Below are 17,345 nucleotides of genomic sequence, written 5' to 3' on the forward strand. Positions count from 1 at the left end.
TAATTAATAAAAAATTAAAAAAAAAAACCAGACAACTAAGCCTCTTAGAAGTAAAAATGGGGAAGAGCCTAGGTCTCATTGTCACAGGAGACAACTTCCTAAACAGAACACCAACAACACAGGCTCTAAGATCAACAATCAATAAATGGGACCTCATGAAACTGAAAAGTTAATGTAAAGCAAAAGGACACTGTTGTCAGGACAAAACTACAGCCTACAGACTGGGAAAGGATCTTCACCAACTATATCTGACAGAGGGCTAATATCCAGAATATATAAAGAACTCAAGAAGTTAAAAAGCAACAGATCAAGTAACCCAATTAAAAATGGGGTACAGACCTACACAGAGAATTCTCAATAGAGGAATATCAACTGGCAGACATTGTCAGTTTGGATGAAGCACTAATGCTTTTGGATTTAGCCTAGTGGCTTGCTGGGAAGTCCTGCCACCAACTGAAGAATATCACCACATTCTGGCCATTGACTGACCTGGCAGATAGGGCAAGTGAAAGCTCTTATCCTGTACTGACCCATTGGTCAGTTGTATATTGCTTAAAGGAGATACTGTAACATGGTGCTGGTTCTGTTAGCTCTGACAAACTTTAGCTTGCGTGCTACTGGTGTCAAGTACTTCTTCTGCTTGACCTATATGTATTGTAACTGGCCGGCAAAGTTGCTGGAGCATACGATCAGTACTCAACAAGTATTTCCTACACCAATGGATTCCTTACAGTTGTTTGACTGGGTCCCCATGGAGACACAATATTCTAGTTTTCATTCTTTGTGAAACCAAACCACTGGAATTCCTTATGTTATGGACTTTGTTACTACCAGTCTGAGATGAGAAGGCATTGACTTTTCTCTTTAGGATACTGTGTTTCTTTGGTTTGATTTTCTGCCTTCAATACTCTTTATCCTTCATTCCCCATATTCAGTCCTTTGGAAATATTTCTACTTACACTTCAACATTCTTTTTTAAAAAACGTTCTTAAAAAAAAATGGGACCTGCAAGATTCTGTTATCATTAAAGAGCTTGTGAGAAGGCCCGAGTTCTAGCCCCAGCGTCAACATCTCCTAAAAATCAGATGTGGTGATGTAGAATTAGCATTGCAGTGCTGGGGAGGAAGAGACAGGCAGACCCTGGCTCTCTGGCCAGTCAGCCTAGTCTATTCAGTGAGATCTGTGCACACAGATCTGTGCCAGGGAGACCTTGGCACACACAATCACAAACAAACAGATAAATAGCTCCTGAGGAATGACACCCAACGCTGATGCTACCTGCATGTTCCACATCCACATATGTGCCATGTACACACATACACCTGTATACCACATCCATCTGTACACACATGTACCATGGACACGACACACACACACCATACACGCACACGCGCGCGCGTGGGACAAATTTTCTGTAACAGGCATACCATAAGAATATTTTTTCATACTTTTTATTTTATTTACTTTTCTGCAAAACAAAACAAAAACAAAAACAAAAAAACAAACAAACAAAAAAAGAAAAAACGGTGCAGTGTAATTATAGGTCCTAAATTGCAAAATGAAAACTATTGTTAAAAGCAAGACTTCCAGAGTCAGAGATTTCAGATCATATCTTTGATGTTTCACCTTGAACAGGGTACTTAACTTCTTGCTTTTTCAACTCTAAAATGAAGGCAACTATATTCTGTTTTGCATAATTTTCCAAACACAAGTTGCAAAGTGTTCAGTGGAGGAGCTATTCTGTGAAAAGCTCTATCGAAACATTAGCCATCATTGAACTGTCAGCTAGTACTTAATGGTTTATTCTTTAGTAGTGTAATTATGATGTATTGTACTTGCCCAGCCCTGTTGTAGATGCTAAGCTTTGAGCCCAAACTCTAGGGGTTTAAAGAGTCATGAGGGGTAGATACATGAAGAAAAGAAATGGGTGTGAAGATTTCACAGAAACAACAGGGAACTGATTACAAAGTGACCCATTGGTGTTAGCTTGACTTTTCACAGAAACTCAGCAGAACTGAAAGCATCACAATTGTATTTTCTCCCAATAGTCAGTCTACTTCCACCGAGTCGACAGGTTAATTGGTTCAGGCAGCATTTATCTTTTTCCAAGTGAAAATTAAACATGGTGCACGTGTGCGCAAGAAAGAGAGAGGCGTTTAAAAAATTTAAGGGTTGTTTGTGTGTCTCATTTTAAAGAGCAGTGTGTTTAATAGTTAAGACTCTAAAGTCAGAAAGTCTGATGTGAGCCCTGATCCCCTTACTTTCCATCTCTGTGACATTGGCAAAGCCCGAAACCCATTCAGTGATTTTCGTGGCTGCTTCTTGAAGTCAGCATGAAGACTGAATGAGAGAAAGGTCTTTATAAAGCCAAGAACTTGAACAGATAAAAGTTTCAGCCTTACAGAGTATTCTGGTCACCTTGATTGCTGTTTCTTTATATTCCCAACTTATTTCATGGAGACCTGGTGATTCTTAAGCTCTTGTACAGTGAAGGAAGTTTGGAAATTTAGTGCTTGCATCTCTTACCTCAAAGTTTTGTAGATCGGGAATCTGTACAGACTCAACTGTGTTCTCAGCCTTGTGTCTCATAAACTTAGTAACAAGCCAGGCTGGTTTTATTCTGGAGGCTCCCGAAAAGAACCCTCTTCTGAGTTCAGGATGCTGGACAAAGTTCAACCCATGGTGGGTACAAATCTGAGGTCCCCAGTCTGGCCAGAAGCCACCCACATTCCTTCTGTGTGTTTTGCTCAATTTTCAAACCCACTGCCGTGCATTTTATACCTCAAATCTCTTCAACTTCCTCTTCTGTGACTAGCTAGCAAAATTTTGGTTAAAATGGATTGGGTTGTTAGAGTATCCTTCCCTTCATCATGTTTGACACAGTGCCTCAAATATCTCTTTGATTCACTGCAGTTCAACAGAAAAATAGTTCTGCCGTTCACTGAATCAACAATCCTTACTTTCAGCATATGCTGTTCAAACTCAAAAAAAAAAAAAAAAAGAAGGCTGCAAGACAGTGCCACTGGGGCTACTCCACAAGTCCTATCCACTACAGTGTGTAACAGCAATTGAGTTAAGTAGGTGGGGAAAAGCTCATTCCAATTGAGCAGCTGTCTGACCAAAATCCACAGTGAATTTGAGAATATTGCTCAGGTCTTGAAAATTTATCTTCTCAAAATAATTTTCAAAGAGGACTGTGTGGAAATGCAGGTTCTACTTCCAAGTTTATCAATGCAGTTTCTACTTTGCTCCCAGGTTATAGAACGTGTGTCATCCTGTACTGATCTGAGCGATCTCAGAGCTCCGTTTACTGAAAGAATCACTTAGTAAACTAAGATAATGATGCCATGTAGAAGATATCACCTACTCATCTGGCAATGCCTTGAAACCATGAATGGGTCTGATGGGCTTGGATGAACCGATGCCCATGTTCCCATGAACTGAGTAATGCATGTTGCACCTATCATGTCAGGTGAACAAAGCAGTATTACCACTGTCATGTTAGAGCTGGAAACTTAAGCAAAGACTTACAAATGTAACACTGCATCTATGTGTCTTCTGCATGCACTTAAGTTCTCATCTGTCAAGCCTTATATCTGATGTCACTTCATTTTTATTTCGTGGTACTCATTTTTCTTTGTGTCAATTGCTATTGGTCTGTGGATGAAACTCTAATATTTTTGGTTCTTGGAAGCCAGAACTCTAGTATTGCCATAGTTTTTCTGAGAGATGAACTCAGGGGTCGCTGAATCCATTCGAGCCATTCAGGCTTTAGTAAAAGCATCATCATTGCTTGGCATGAACCACTTCTGCCTTTGCCTAGTATCACTTGGCCACCTATGTATGGACATCAATGCAAGGATAGGCCCCATGTATTTGATAAATTATTGAAAACAGCAGTAAAAGCTAGTGATTGGCAAATTAAGTTGTAATTGAGGTTTGGCAAAAGTCAGTGTCCAGAAGGATTTTCTAGGGATTTTTCCCCCCTCACTTGCATATTTTAATGGAAATTTAATACATACGTTTCTGTGCTGCTGATTTGTTTGCACTCAAGACAATAAAGTAATAATCTGTAAAAGAAAAAGGAGGAGAAGAGATAACTAGAAAGAGAAAGAAAGAGACCGTTTGGTATATAGGCCCTCTTTCTGAAGTAGCTCTTTCTGAAATGGAAGACTTATCTGAAAGCATGGCCAGTATTAACATAACTGTTGGCAAGGAACAATAAGAAATATGTTCTTTAGGAATCTGGATCCAACTCTAATTGTGTTGTTGACTGTTTGTCTTCAGAGTTCACTTTTAGTGTCTGAATTTTTTCTCACTCTTAAAATAAAAATAAAAAAATCCTGTATTATACATAATCTTGATTTCTAAATCTGAAAGTATGGAATTAAAAAATGTGCCATTCGTAGTGAAAGTCCAATCCCAGCACTCAGGGAGGCAGAGGCAGGCTGATCACTGTGAGTTTGAGGTCAGCTAGAAAAACCCTGTCTTGAAAAAAAATAACAAAAAGAAGATGAAGAAGTAGAAGAAAGAGGAGGAGGAGGAGGAGGAGAAGAAGAGAAAGGCCTACTGATATGTCTCAGAGGTAGAATGCTTACACAGCATGAGAGACACCCTCAGTTCAACCTGCACTGCTGTAAGGGAAACAGAACAGTGAAATAGAATCAATAATATTTGGTTAAGTCTTTGAGAGCACTGAGGTTCAAGCAGAATTCGGATCATCATGTGCCTACTTGGCATTTCAGATTTATGTGGACAACTAAGGACTTTGGTCAGCATCACTACAGTAAAAGACAAGTGGCTTCTTTGGGTCAGAGATGGATGGGTTGGTGTGCAGTAAAATTGTCAGCCAACCTTTCCCGCTATTCTTATTCTTGAGAAGGCATAAGTATTCATTTTATTGTTCAGAAATAAAACAGTGAAATATTTCATTGTTTCAGACTTTGTCTAAAATCCAGTGCAAATATCCATTTTCTTTCCAAATGTACTGAGAATGGAAACTTATTTAATTTCCCAGAGCATCACTGACTAGAAGAGTAAAAGAATTTTTACTGTATTTGAAAATGCCTTCTTTAAAACATATGTAATATTTATAGGGCAGCTTGGAGAAAGCCAGCTGAAAGATTTAATGATAATAATCTCCATATTTCTTCTAAAATTGATTTCCGGTTTCAATGAACTTGGAAAGAGTCCTGGACATCAAATAAGTAAAGATCTTAACATGAAATGAATCTTCAGAATATGTTCATAGATTTGCATTTTAAACATGACCTGAAAAAAATATATATCTTTACCCATTATTAAGGTGATACTTTAATGAATTTTTTTCATTTACATGAAATGGACCTTTTTGGCTACAGATGAAAGGGTTTTATAGTAGCGACAATGGTTTTGTGAGTTAAATGATCCCAACATCATCAGGAACGAATCACAAGTGCCTACCATATGAGTTACAGCACCGTGGGCCTTAAAAGGTATTTTTGTGGCAAGCATTCCTCCCATCTGCACCATCAGATTCTGCTTTGAAGTCCTGCTTGAGAGCCCTACAGTCCATGAGACTGCCACATGCTGGCCCAGCTTTTCTCTCAGCTGCAGTTTGACTGTATTTTCCTGAAGAACACATCCAAGGGGCTTAGAGAGGACAATGGCTACAGTTTGTATAATTTGACTTTACTATAGAAACGTTCTTCAGTAATTTTCTTGTGTATAAAATTTTTTCTATAGAACAATGCCAGTTGATGTGCAACATTAAATTATCAGTTTGGGTAAACATCTTTGACCCCTTTGATCTTTTCTATGTGGAATGTGCAATGAATTCTTGACAAGCATTTCAGGCCCCAGTGACCCTAACTTGTTAATAAATGAGCATAGTGATATTGTGTCTTAGACAGGCAAAATAAATAAATAAATAAATAGATAAATAAATAAATAAATAAAGTCACAAAAATGATCAGAAGCACAAGATAATACATGCTAACATTTTCAGAGACCCTCACTTCTGCTGACTTTCACTCTAGCACCGCTGATGAATGGCGGTGCGAGGCACGGAGGGAGGTTAGCTGTAGTAGCGCTTTGGCTTGGTTTTTCTCCTGACATGTTTGCAGAACACACACAGTAAACAGTAGCTAAGGAACACCTGTAGTGAATGGGAGGTGGTTGTCAGCGCGGTCATAGCCTCATACGCCGTACTAGCTGCGGGACTTATCTAAGCAATAACTTCATCATTATTTCTGTATCAATCAAATGAGTCATGGCCCAGGTATGCTTCCTTGGGGACTGGCTGGTGATTCTTAACTTGTATCTCTTATTATTACGGGACAGCAAGATAGAAAAGGAAACCTAATTTCGGGTTGACGGGAATTCCATCTCCAGCCTGCAGTGAATTTCCCTCCGGTTTGACTTCCACAGAGATTTCCAGTGCCATTTACAATTTCACATTAAAAACTTTTTTTTTTTTTTTTTTTGGAGCTGGGAGGAGCTCTCAGATTTCTTTGTGCTCTCCCAGAACATTTAAGTTGTTTACAACAGAGAGCACCCAACATAGATTCTTAAAGAATAAGACTGAAAAAACACTGATGGCACCTCATTCTTATTTCGCCTCTATGTGATTCAGCCTTCATAGCCACCAACACCAACCAAAAGAGCAAACCTATCCCCAAAATACACAACAGCTCGGGAAACAGCATGGAATGGCTATTTTATTAAACTGGAGCTGTCTTTATAATCTGACATAAAACCTGAACAGTGAAAACAAATATATTTTTTTCTTTCTTTTTTTTTATTCTTTATTAATTACACTTTATTCACTTTGTATACCCCCTGTGGTTCCCTCCCTCCTCCCCTCCCAATCCCTCCCTTCCTCCACTCTCTGCATACATGCCTCTCCCCAAATCCACTGATAGGGGAGGTCTTCTTTTCCTTCCTTCTGATCCTAGTCAATTAGGTCTCATCAGGAGTGGCTACAGTGTCTTCTTCTGTGGCCTGGTAATGCTGCTTCCCCCTCAGGGGGAGGTAATTAAAGAGCAGGCCAATCAGTTCATGTCAGAGACAGTCTCTGTTCCTATTACAATGGAACCTACTTGGATACTGAACTGCCATGGGCTACATCTGTGCAGGGGTCTTAGTTACCTCCATGCATAGTCCTTGGTTGGAGTATCAGTCTCAGGAAAGACCCCTATGCTCAGATTTTTTTTTTTTGGTTCTGTTGCTCTCCTTGTGGTGTTTCTGTCCTCTCCAGATCTTACTGTTTCCCACTTTTTCATAAGATTCACTGCACTCTGCCCAAAGGTTACCTGTAAGTCTCAGCATCTGCATTGATAGTCTGCAGGGCAGAGCCTTTCAGAGGTCTTCTGTATCAGGCTCCTGACTTGTTCCCACTTTTCTCCTTCTTCTGATGTCCATCCTCTTTGCCTTTCTGGATAGGAATTGAGCATTTTAGCAAGAGTCCTCCCTCTTGATTAGTTTCTTTAGGTGTATAGATTTTAGTAGGTTTATCCTATATTGTATGTCTATATGAGTGAGTATATACCGTGTGCATCTTTCTGCTTCTGGGATAGCTCACTCAGGATGATCTTTTCCAGATCCCACCATTTACCTGCAAATTTCATGATTTCCTTGTTTTTTATTGCTGAGTAGTATTCCATTGTGTAGATGTACCACAATTTGTGCATCCAGTCCTCCACTGAGGGGCATCTGGGCTGTTTCCAGCTTCTGGCTATTACAAATAAAGCTGCTACAAACATGGTTGAGCAAATGTCCTTATTGTGAACTTGAGCCTCTTTTGGATATATGCCTAGGAGTGGTATAGCTGGATCTTGAGGAAGCACTAGATTGCTTTCCAGAAATTCTCACCTTCATATGGAACAACAAGAAACCAGAATTGTTAAAACAATTCTCTACAGTAAAAGATCTTCAGAAGGTATCTCCATCCCTGATCTCAAGGTGTACTATAGAGCAACAGGAATAAAAACTGCATGGTACTGGCATAGAAACAGACTAGTGGATCAATGGAATTTAATAGAAGACCCTGACGTAAATCCACACACTTATGGACACCTGATTTTTGACAAAGATGCCAAAACCATACAATGGAAAAAAGACAGCATCTTCAACAAATGGTGCTGGTCTAACTTGATGTCTACATGTAGACAAATGCAAATAGATCCATACTTATCACTCTGCACAAAACTAAAGTCCAAGTGGATCAAAGACCTCAACATAAAACCAGACACATTAAATCGGCTAGAAAAAAAAGTGGGGAAGAGCCTAGAACTCATTGTCACAGGAGACAACTTCCTAAACAGAACACCAACAGCACAGGCTCTAAGAGCAACAATCAATAAATGGGACCTCATGAAACTGAAAAGCTTCTGTAAAGCAAAGGACACTGTCAACAGAACAAAACGACAGCCTACAATTGGGGAAGGATCTTCACCAATCCTATATCTGACTAATATCCATTATATATAAAGAACAAAAGAAGTTAAACATCAAAAAATCAAGTAATCCAATTAAAAAATGGAGAACAGAGCTAAACAGAGAATTCTCAATAGAGGAATATCGAATGGCAGAGAAACACTTAAAGAATGCTCAACCTCATTAGCCATCAGGGAAATACAAATCAAAATGACCCTGAGATTTCACCTTACACCCATTAGAATGGCTAAGATCAAAAACTCAAGAGATAACACATGCTAGAGAGGTTGTGGAGAAAGGGGAACACTCCTCCACTGCTGGTGGGAATGTAAACTTGTACAACAAATATCTTAAAACACAATTGGCTGATATATTAATATATTCACATTGAGGACGTAAAGTAGTGTGATTCTCTTTTATTTAAACAAAAAATAACAGTGAAATACAAACAGAACTGACTATCACTGGTTGATGGATTTGTCATTATATAAGTCTCTTAATTACTGTTGTTTACTTAACATATTTATTAAATGAGAGGTCAATCTTTGTATAATCTATAATTGCTACGGCATGCTTTTCATATATTACATTGCTATACAATGAAATTTTTACCATTTTTCAAATGTTCTACAATGAATATACTAATTTTGGTTTTCAAAATCGTTTTCTTTTAAAGAAAATTAAACAAAGCTAGTTATGGCTGTTTCCCTTCGTTACCTCTGCTCTTTGAGAAAGCCCTAGAGTGATGGCTTTGAGCTGTGCCAACTGGAGAGATGACTAAATCCCATGACTTAGCTATTAATTATGTATGTAAGATCTAATCTCTGAGATCGCTTAAGAGCAACTTTCTATTTCAAGCAAGTGTTCTGAACTCATGAAATGCTGACACAAAATGACTTCTTTGGCAGAGCAAAGACTCATAGAGTGTCAGGAAATCTCCCTGAAATTGATAATTCAAAAATTTCCCATATTTGCAGCTCATTTGATACTTTTTTAGGGAGGGAAAAAATACATTTGCTTCTACTAAATTAACAGAACTGAACAGGATTTTAAAATTAAACACACTTCCCCAAATCTCTGCAGCAATTCTGTGTGGGTTTCTGTAGTGTTCCTGTTCGGCCTTTGTAGACTGAGTGAGAAACGTTTCCCACAGGCTCATGTGTTTGGATGCTTGGTCCCTAGCTTGTTTGGGCAGGTTGCAGAACCTTTGGACATGGCCCCAGTTGTCAGAGATAGGGCAGTGAGTGCAGAGCTAAAGGGTCGTAGGTCTGCCAGTCTGTGACAAGAGCTATTTGCTTCAGAAAAGCCTACACACATGAACAGCTGCCTCATGTTTCTGGGCGATGTTTCTGGGTGAGCCACACCTACCACCCTGCCTTTAGGGCTGTGACGGGCTGTGCTCCGGAACCTTGGAGCAGAATAAATCCTTCTTCCTTTAATGTGATTCTGTCTGGTAGTGCGTCAGTGATGAGAACAGCAACTAATCCAGCTGTGTTTGGTTATCAAGTGGAATGATTTGTTTTGGAGTACCTTCACTCTGGCATTAATAATTGCACACCATCTAAATTCTTACACACACACACGCACACACACGCACACACACACACACACACATCAACCAGGATACATGCAGTTAAATTATAACCGTCTACTGATATGATGTAGTATATAGCATAGTATTTTTAGATGTTATGTCATGAGCTTCAAGAGTACCTCAAAAGAAGTGGTATCAAATCTCCCTTGGAAAACACCTGCACATGCACACATAAAAGCACATGGGAGTGTGCATACGTGCATGCACGCACACACACACTATGTTTCACACTGAGTTCAATATCAGTAAATGCAGGTTAAAGGGAGCGCCTAGGCTAGTCTCCGGTCACTGGGCCTGCTTGTGCGGTCTTTACTCCCTCAGTTCTGTGGTTCTGGATCCGAAACTACAGGAACAGGTGGAACTCCAGCTCCTCTCTGTAGCCCATGCTCGCTTGAGCCCAGGAGGCCTTGTGTTACACTGACAAGTTTCTCCCCTTGAGTGCTCCACCTAACAGCCCTCACATGCAGAGGGCGCCCCCTTCCTGGAGGAAGGACGCTAAGTTGAGCTTTCCACTCTGAAGGCAGTGAGAAGTGGAAAAGGCTTTCGTGTTGTTTGAGAAGCTAGAAGCAGCAGGGTGATATGGAAGCTGTGTTGACTGTGATTAAAACCCAGCCTCTAATCAAACAGGTACCTATATGCATGCCCAGGCCTGGCTTTTACTGAAACTACAGAGTATTGGCACTGGTCATGTTCAGCTGGCATTTTGATGCTTCCTGTGTGTATAAGGCCAATGAACACAGGAGAACTTGAGATAATAAGACGGGAAGATTCCTCTTTAATTGCTGACTTCCTCTGGAAAGGGGCTTTGTAGAGTCTCATTTCATTGTTGGACCTGGCGTTTTGTCCATGAATATCCTCCCAAGCTCAGCTGCCTCCATCTCTGACTCCAGGGATCACATGGGCAGCATGTGAGTGGAAACAAAGCCTGTAGGTAAAAGAAAAGGAATTTGGACAGAGATCAAAGATTAACCTCATTCCACTGTTTCCTCTGACTTTTTACTATCCCATTTCAATTTGACATTTTATGGGACTTTTCTCATATTCTCAAAGGTAAAATTGAGCTTAAATCAGATTTCTCTGTCTGTTTGAAAAATACATGTGATTTGATTTTCTCAGCAGGAGTTTGATCACCGCATTCTCAATTTGTGGGAGCATTCAGTATGAAGTATATAGTATATGGCCTTGATTTAGAATTCTGTTTTGAAAATAGTCAGCATATCCCTGGTTTAGTTACAGAATTAGTTCTTTAGAGTGCCTAACAACACGATTAGCTGTGACCTTGTCTAGGATATTTTAAAGGTTTCTCTACAGTGAAATGAATTACTAAGTGCCGCTAATGTTGGCTGAAGGAAAGACCATTTCTGAGCGCTGGGGTGAGGACTTTGCATAGCTTGTTTTCTGAAAATCTATCATCCTTCCTTACCACTCAGGGTGGAAGTCACAGTCCTCAGTCTCACTCTTGTATCCCAGTTACGAGCCTTTAGCAGCTGACCATCTCCCCAGCCCCGTCACTTTCTTTCTCAAGTGTCCTGTGTAAAATAATCAGCTATGCTACAGGAAGTTAGGGGTGTTGGAAAGCTAGAATGCCATATTTACTTGTTTTTCATGTACTATTAGAAATATTTTTGCCCACTATATAAGAATATGGGGCATTTATAAAGTGACTATTTTGATTTCTATCCAAATATTATTTATGTGGTTAAAAATGATATTATTGTGCTTTAGGACAAGAGTAGGGCACTATGTCATATGGCTCATAGCTGTGATCACATGCTAGACCACAACTGAAAATCCATGCAATTGTCTGCTGAGCATCTCAATTCATTTCAGAATTTAAGGTGGTGTTTAATGTGGTTTTGTTCTAAAATGAAAGCCACTTTGCCTAAGTTCATGTTCTTACTACTTTACCATTTCATCGGTTCTTGCTGGGTGCTGCCAACTAGATTCTGGGAATTTCCGTTCATGTATAAGACTGTCATACTTCAAAGAAATGCAAGTGTCAGATTGGGAAGCAGTCCAGGCATCCTTTAGAGCATGTGTTTCTGTGTGCAGATTTATTCTTGCTAGTGTACATGCTCTGATGTATGCACACATGTGCGAGTGTTTCAGATATCAAGAAGACAGAAAATCATGGGTTCTCTGATTTAGAAAGAGTAATACAGTAAACTAACATTTTTGAAGTCATGAAAGCCTCAAATAAGGATACAACTGAAGAGCAAGAAGACCATTGATTAGTGTATTTAGCAAAAAGAAGGTGTGAAAAGGTAGAGCATGGAGGGAGGTTAGGGCAACCGTAACTGTTTGTTATGCCACTGTGATGGTGGAAACATGATAGTTTGCATTTTTCAACCTGCACAGGCTTGAACAACACAAAGTATAAAGTGTGACTATAGGCTTCAGTTCATAATAATGTATCATTATTAAATTAGAAATTATAGCAAATGTAAAATACTAACATTAAACTAGTAATAGGAAAAGGAGGGGAACATGAGTTACACTCTGTACTTCCTGATCAGTTTCTTCATATCTCCCAAACTAGTCTGAAAATCAAGTTTGTTAATTATTAAAAATGCATTTGGTGCATGAGCAGTGGTGCACTCCTGTGATCCCAGCACTCAGGAGGCAGGGGCAGGTGGATCTCTGTGAGTTCAAGGCCAGCCTGCTCTACAAAGTGAGTCCACAACAGCCAAGGCTACACAGAGAAACCCTGTCTCAAAAGAATTGTTTGGTTTAAAATTAAGTATTCCCTCTGTAAGCTCACAAAACCTAATAATAAATATGCAATTCTTGCAATTGGACAGGTTGGTAAAATATGATGAATTAAAAAAACATATTGAACAAGAATGTTCCAGTTTGGCAATATAAAAGAATAAGTGTCTTCAAATACTCTGATATTAAAATATCTTTTTTTCATTTTTGAGACAGGGTGTCTCTGTGTAGGCTGGTTGTAAACCACCAAATTCAGGCTTGGTGAACCCGGGTACTCTGGAAGAACAGCAGCCAGTACTCTTAACCTCTGAGCCATTTCTCCACCCCCTTAGAAATATCTTAAAATGTTAACTTAAATATAAAAAAGAATCTCAAGATTGATGACATATAAATACTAGAGATGTTGATCATTTTAGAATATCCATCCCCAAATCTTCATTTTTCAGAGCTGAACATTGTTTCTTGCATGCTAGAAAAGTCAAAAGCGTGAACTTATAATGGGAAAGGGATCTGACTGAAGACCAAGAACAACAAAAGACCAGCTCAAAAGAAAAGGACACATGAGAGAAATACTGCTGCTGAAAAAAACATGGCAAGCTTATCTTATTTATCATTATCAAGAGAGGAAAAAAAGCTGTAAGGAAAGAGAAAGTGGAGAGGTGAAAAATCAAGTAGCTTCCTCATGGATGTGATCTGGTTTTTTCAGTCCATGTTTATGATAAATATGCAGAATCAAAATCTTAAGCCAACCCTGCAGTCCAAGATGGTAAAATGGATTCCAGATGAGGCTATCTCAAGCATTTAGCAGAAAAAAACAAAACTACTACGCTCTACCAGACATGAAGAACAGACGCTGTGTTCATCTCAGGTGTCTTAGCTAAGTTTGATACAATAAAGTATCATAGAACGGTGGCTTGGAAGGGAGTAAATTTTTTTCTTACTGTTGTCAAGCTTGTAGCAAAATGCTAGTGTGGTTAGGTTCTGGTGAAGGCTTCCATACTTACAGCTCCTGGTAGCCTCATGCTCAGGGAAAACACCACCACCACCACCAACAACAACAAAAATGGTTAGAGCACTCTTTGGGTTCCCTTTTGTAAAGAGTAATTAGTTATCACCTAATTACCAAAAGGCCCTCCCGCTGATAGCACCTGCTGATACCATCCCCTTGGCAATTAGGATTCTGACATACCAACCTGAGGAAAGTGTGAATGTGGCCACAGGCACTCAGGTCATTGAACCAGGCTTCAAGTATTTCTCATATATGAGCTTCTACTGTTTATGAACTTGAGAGACAAAAAATAATAAAAACAGAAGAATACAAAACAGAAATAGGAAAATTAAAGGAATTGTGGAGATGAATCAGTATAAAAACAAAGAGCTCACTGAACTTAAAGTGTTTAAAATTCAGATGCAGAGAGTAAAATATGCTGAAGGAGATATAATGAAGGGATTAAAAAAACACAAGCAAGGAACAAGAGACTATAAAAATAATGAAATAAAAATAATGGAAATTATGAAATACAAACAAACAAAAGTGTTGCAATTAAATAGTACAATCACTTAAAGTAATAAAGGTTCTAAACAACAGATTGGCAATTTATGAAAAGAAAAATTTGGGAAGATAGTTCTAAAGGAAAAAAAAACCTATGTAGTAGTGAAAATATAGCACAAAAAAGGGAAGTAGAAAATATGAAGAAATTTAAGTTTATATGCATCTTATAAAAGATAGGAATACATAATTTTTTCAATAAAGTTGAACATTTAAATAATAGAGTGAATTCATAGAAAAATATAATTGAAGGAGATATAGATAGCATGAGCAGTCCTTGTAATCCTCCGAAAATTGAATCAATAGTGAAAAGCCTTCCTCATGGACATTCAAAGCCTGTGACTTTAGAGGAAATATCTATCAAACACTCTAGGTCAAAAAGCAAAGACAAGGCTCCAGCTACACCACAGTTCACCACAATCAACACAAGAATGAAAAATTAAATATAACCCAATTCAAGAATATAGGTCAAAACTCCTAGGAACATATTAGATGGACTAGGCTCATACAGTAAGTAGTGGATCAGAAGCACGCTGATTTTATGTCATTATTGCAAAGATAGTTTTACATTAGAAATTCTGATGAGTGCATTCCAACTCACAATATTCCCAAATTTTAGGGGGGAACCCAGTTGATGTAGAGGAAAAATTAAAACGATTTCTACAGCCATTTAAATAATAACCCCAACTCAAACTAGAAATGGAAAGCCTCTTCCCTAATACAGAATGAAACTGTCATAATAAAACATGCTCATCCACCCTCTTAGCAAATCCTACCAAAAGTTGGCAAAGATGTGGCAGAGCAAAAATTCTCATGTATGCTTCTAAGTGTGGGGGCTGGTAATACGTCTTTGGAAATGATCTGGGGTAACTTAACGGATTTTAACTCACACCTTTATTCCATTCTCACCTATGAGCACTAGAAGGCTTTCACGGGATAGTCTTGGCAACATCATTTACAGCAGCAACAACTAAAAGCTAAATATTTTGTAACAACAATATCAAATATCTATAGGTAGAAAAATGGGCAAGCAAGTAATTCGTCTCATCTGTGGAGATGAGCTGACCGACTAGACAGCAAAGACCTGCAGCTTCACGCACCAACACAGTTGGAAAAGCAAGAGGCATGAGGAGAGCAAATGGCAAACACATGAAGCTGCTTTTGCAAGGTTCAAGGGCAAGCAAATTAAATACAGGAAGACAACAGAATTTAAAATCTAACTATTTTCCTTTATAATTAATAAATGTTATGATTCTACACACACACATGCACACACACACACACACACACACACACACACACACACACAGAAGCTAACAAACGCCCACATGGAGGACAATTAATGCGATTGGAGAATGGTATATATGGGGTCTGGGCAGAAATACTAGCAATATTTTTTTTCCTTGAAAAACAAGTGAGATAGTTATCAATTTCTTTTTAGCCTATTAGTATATAGGTGTTATTTATATATTTTTGCATTTATCAAATATTTTATAATAAAAGGTTATAAGAGTTGAACCAATGTGTTAGTGAACAGTGCTGTTTACAAACTTTCCTTTTATAATAAAGGTTAATAATGGAGACAAGAAGAATAGGGCAAGCAGATGCGATAGTGTGCCTCATTAACATTAGCTCTCTGTGTGTGCGTGCATGCTGTGAGTATGTGTGTGTGTGTTCTGAGGAAGGGAATGTAGGGCTACACACATCTTAATCAACTATGCTACCACTGATTTACATTAACAGCTTCCTCAAGGTTTTCATCAGGTGCACTTAAATCATATTACTTGAGGCTTGGCTGTATACTGGTGAAGAGACAGATAAAACAATGCAAGCCTTGTGAGGCTTCTAATCAGCAAGATCTTGGGCTTTAGTGCCCTGGTCTGTAACCCTGTCACAATGATGTGGGTGATAAATGAAGCAGCACTAGAAAATGGTGAGAAGGTTCTTTTTCCTGATGGAACACTGTGAAATGTTCTGGTATTTCTTCTGGTAGGCTTTGGCCATTTGACGAAGCAGTTGATGACACTGGCTGCTGGACGTGTGGCACTGGCCCTCGAGGGAGGACATGACCTGACAGCCATCTGTGACGCATCTGAAGCCTGCATAAACGCCCTTCTAGGAAATGAGGTAAAACCTACCAGCACACAAGAGCAGGGTTAAAGGGCTGGGATGTATGCATGTGCATTTTAGTTTTTCATTTAATCTGTGAAAGTAGAATGTTCTGTGTAGCTCTCGCCATGAAGGACGTAGGCATGAGTTGTTTCTGTGCTTTGACTGACATGCTACACTCTCTTCCCAGGTAGGGTATCCACATAGCATTCCTCTCAATCAAATCATTTACACAGCAGAACACTGAGCAATGAAATCCCTTGGAAAGAAGAATGTTTTGTCTACTGACCCAATCAAATGAACATTGAATCATTTAATATGAAATTAAACTTTTCAGAGTTTTTGAGATTTCCTGTAGGACTGTGAGGTCAGAAAAATAAAGCCATTTTAACAACATTTTTTTTTAAGCTGTTTTCTTTTTCTTCATTTGAGAATGTTTTGGGCTAAGGTAGAAAGAGTGTCCTAGCTCTCGAGGAAGGACTAGGAATCTTTTAAGAGTTGAGAAATCCACGATTTCTGTGCAGCTGCAATGCAGTAGATCTAAGACCTCAACTTGCATCTAAAGAGGTCAAAGGTCCACAGCATATGCCTACCTTGCAGCACAGATTGCTAGTCGCTCCTCGGGTCTCATATTTAATCACGTGGACGTTTGTGTTTAAGTCGGGACAAGATTTCAGGTCAATTCTCCTCAACTCGACAACTCTTTCAATGCTTGTATATATTGACTAGTATGATCCAGGTACTCAGTTTTTATAGTGAATGTATGACAGTTTAATGACTTGGTTTTTGTTTGGGGAATGGGGATGGGGAGTGGGGGAAGGTTGGGAAAGTTTTTGCCTTTCTAGTGTGAACTTGAACTGGAAATATAACTTTTTCTAATTCAAAAAATTGTTTTTGAACCTTGCCTTTTGTATTGTTCTTTAACAAAAACTTACAGTATTGCATGTATATTTATGGAACATTGTACTT

The 17,345-nt window shown here is 38.9% G+C and overlaps 1 protein-coding gene across 1 annotated transcript in view; it reads left to right on the forward strand.

The window, feature by feature from the left end:
• The window catches only part of Hdac9 (histone deacetylase 9), a 675,889-nt gene that overhangs the window by 604,290 nt on the left and 54,254 nt on the right, over window positions 1-17,345 (forward strand). Inside the window, exon 23 of the mRNA XM_055624368.1 lies at window positions 16,261-16,394. Within this exon, the coding sequence (XP_055480343.1) occupies window positions 16,261-16,394 (134 nt within the window). The remainder of the gene's footprint in view (window positions 1-16,260; window positions 16,395-17,345) is intronic.

The sequence above is a fragment of the Psammomys obesus genome, unplaced genomic scaffold, assembly GCF_907164565.1.
Source record: "Psammomys obesus unplaced genomic scaffold, mPsaObe1.curated_primary_1811, whole genome shotgun sequence".
Taxonomy (NCBI): domain Eukaryota; kingdom Metazoa; phylum Chordata; class Mammalia; order Rodentia; family Muridae; genus Psammomys; species Psammomys obesus.